The sequence below is a fragment of the Austrofundulus limnaeus genome, unplaced genomic scaffold (assembly GCF_001266775.1).
Source record: "Austrofundulus limnaeus strain Quisiro unplaced genomic scaffold, Austrofundulus_limnaeus-1.0 Scaffold599, whole genome shotgun sequence".
Classification (NCBI taxonomy): Eukaryota; Metazoa; Chordata; class Actinopteri; order Cyprinodontiformes; family Rivulidae; genus Austrofundulus; species Austrofundulus limnaeus.
The window spans coordinates 152172-153835 of NW_013953001.1; the positions used below are offsets into that span (position 1 = coordinate 152172).

At 44.7% G+C, this 1664-nt stretch overlaps 1 protein-coding gene across 1 annotated transcript in view; it reads right to left on the reverse strand.

The window, feature by feature from the left end:
• The window catches only part of ufl1 (UFM1-specific ligase 1), a gene marked incomplete at its 5' end in the record, with an annotated part of 30009 nt that overhangs the window by 14424 nt on the left and 13921 nt on the right, over positions 1-1664 (reverse strand). Inside the window, 2 exon segments of the mRNA XM_014026908.1 lie at positions 378-557; positions 638-813. Of these exon segments, the coding sequence (XP_013882362.1) occupies positions 378-557; positions 638-813 (356 nt within the window).

A 1664-nucleotide genomic window follows, 5' to 3' on the forward strand; every position in this document is an offset into this window, starting at 1 on the left:
GTTACCAACAGAGCTCATTAACATAAACAGCTCTTCTGAACAGAAGTCAGAGCAGCAGAACTAGAAAAGGGGAAATTTTATTATCTGAGAATTATTTTGTGCATTAAATWGAATGAACATGGTCTGGATAGCCCACAGACATACCATAAACATTTCTAGGACCYATAATTGGTCTCCTTTAAAGAGACAGAGGCCAATTTCAAGGCGTTTAAAAGAGGAAGTGATGAGAAGATAAGTTTATTTTCTATTTAAACATTAAAACAGCCTTTTAATAACAGCTAAAGGTGACATAGATACTTTATTATGGTTTAGTATTTAAATATATGCCTGAGAAACACATAATATTGGCCCTTTAATTAATAAAAGAAGAGTTTTACCTTCTGAGCCTTGTGCTGCATGGCCTCATCAAACAACGACACACAGTCACTGATGAACTTCTCACTGACCACCACGCTCCCACCCAGCACCCGYGCCGACGACAGGATGTTGGTGTTCCTCATGGCCTGGCTGATGAGCATCCCCACGTCCTCCACAGAGAGGCAGCTGGGCAGGACCGGCTAGAACCAGGAGAACCAGGAAGTGCTGAAAGCTTGTACTGGCTTGACCAGGACCACACGTGGGTCTGCAGSGGACTCACCTGGAGGTCAGTCCACGTGGCAGAGTTAACGGCCTCCTCCACAGAGGCCTCCACCTGGTCCAGCAGAACCTGAGCCACACAGGCGGCTCGCAGGAACAGCAGCTTACTGGACCTGAAGCGCTTCTTGATGTAGCTGGACGGATCGGGGATCCCAAGCCTGAGCAAGGCATCGAACTCTGCAGGAAGAGGAGGAGGACGGTCCTGGTCAGGGCTTTAAAACAACCGGGTCGGATCAGAACACACAGAGCAGRGCGTGAGGTGGAGCCAAACAGGAAGTCCTGCTGGATCAGGGAGACTGAGGTAAACACAGAACCTGCAGAGGATCTTTACCGGATCAGACGGTTCAGCTAACAGCTGAGCAGGAGGTGGACCTGGACCACAGAACCAGGCTGGATTTACCTCTCAGGCTACAAGGATCGGGTCTACAGCTCTGGACCCGCTCTTGCTTTGGATCTTTTATCTTTGATGTAAAAATTTCTTTAAGTAAATGAGAGAAATAAATCTTTCAAAGTGCCTGAGGCAAACAGAAGCTTTAGAGCAGGAGGACTGAGGACTCTGGACTGAGGACTCTGGACTGAGGACTCTGGACTGAGGACTCTGGACTGAGGACGGGTCAGGATTATAAAACCCACAGGGTGAAGTTGAACACTGGGTCAGTTATTAAACATCCTTCAGTCTCATTTATCAGCCTCCTGCTAACTGAGCTTTAATGCAGATTCTGAGGAAGAACTGAATCTTAAAGTTATTATTTTGGGTGATTTCACTACAAACTGTGAAGATAAATCAGAAAAATAAATAAATAAATTTAACGTGACTCAGCTGACCTGTCCAGGCACAAGAAGAACTGACTCCAGTAGGACTCAAACTGATTTCAGATTTAATAACAAACCTAAAAGAGTTTATTATGTAATTATCATAATGATTCTCTGATCATGGCTAAATCAACTGTTCAGTTTCCTGTTAGGAGATTTAAATTTGAAGGTAAGAACTTGTATCTTTTCTACAGAACACTAAAGAGCACTGTAAC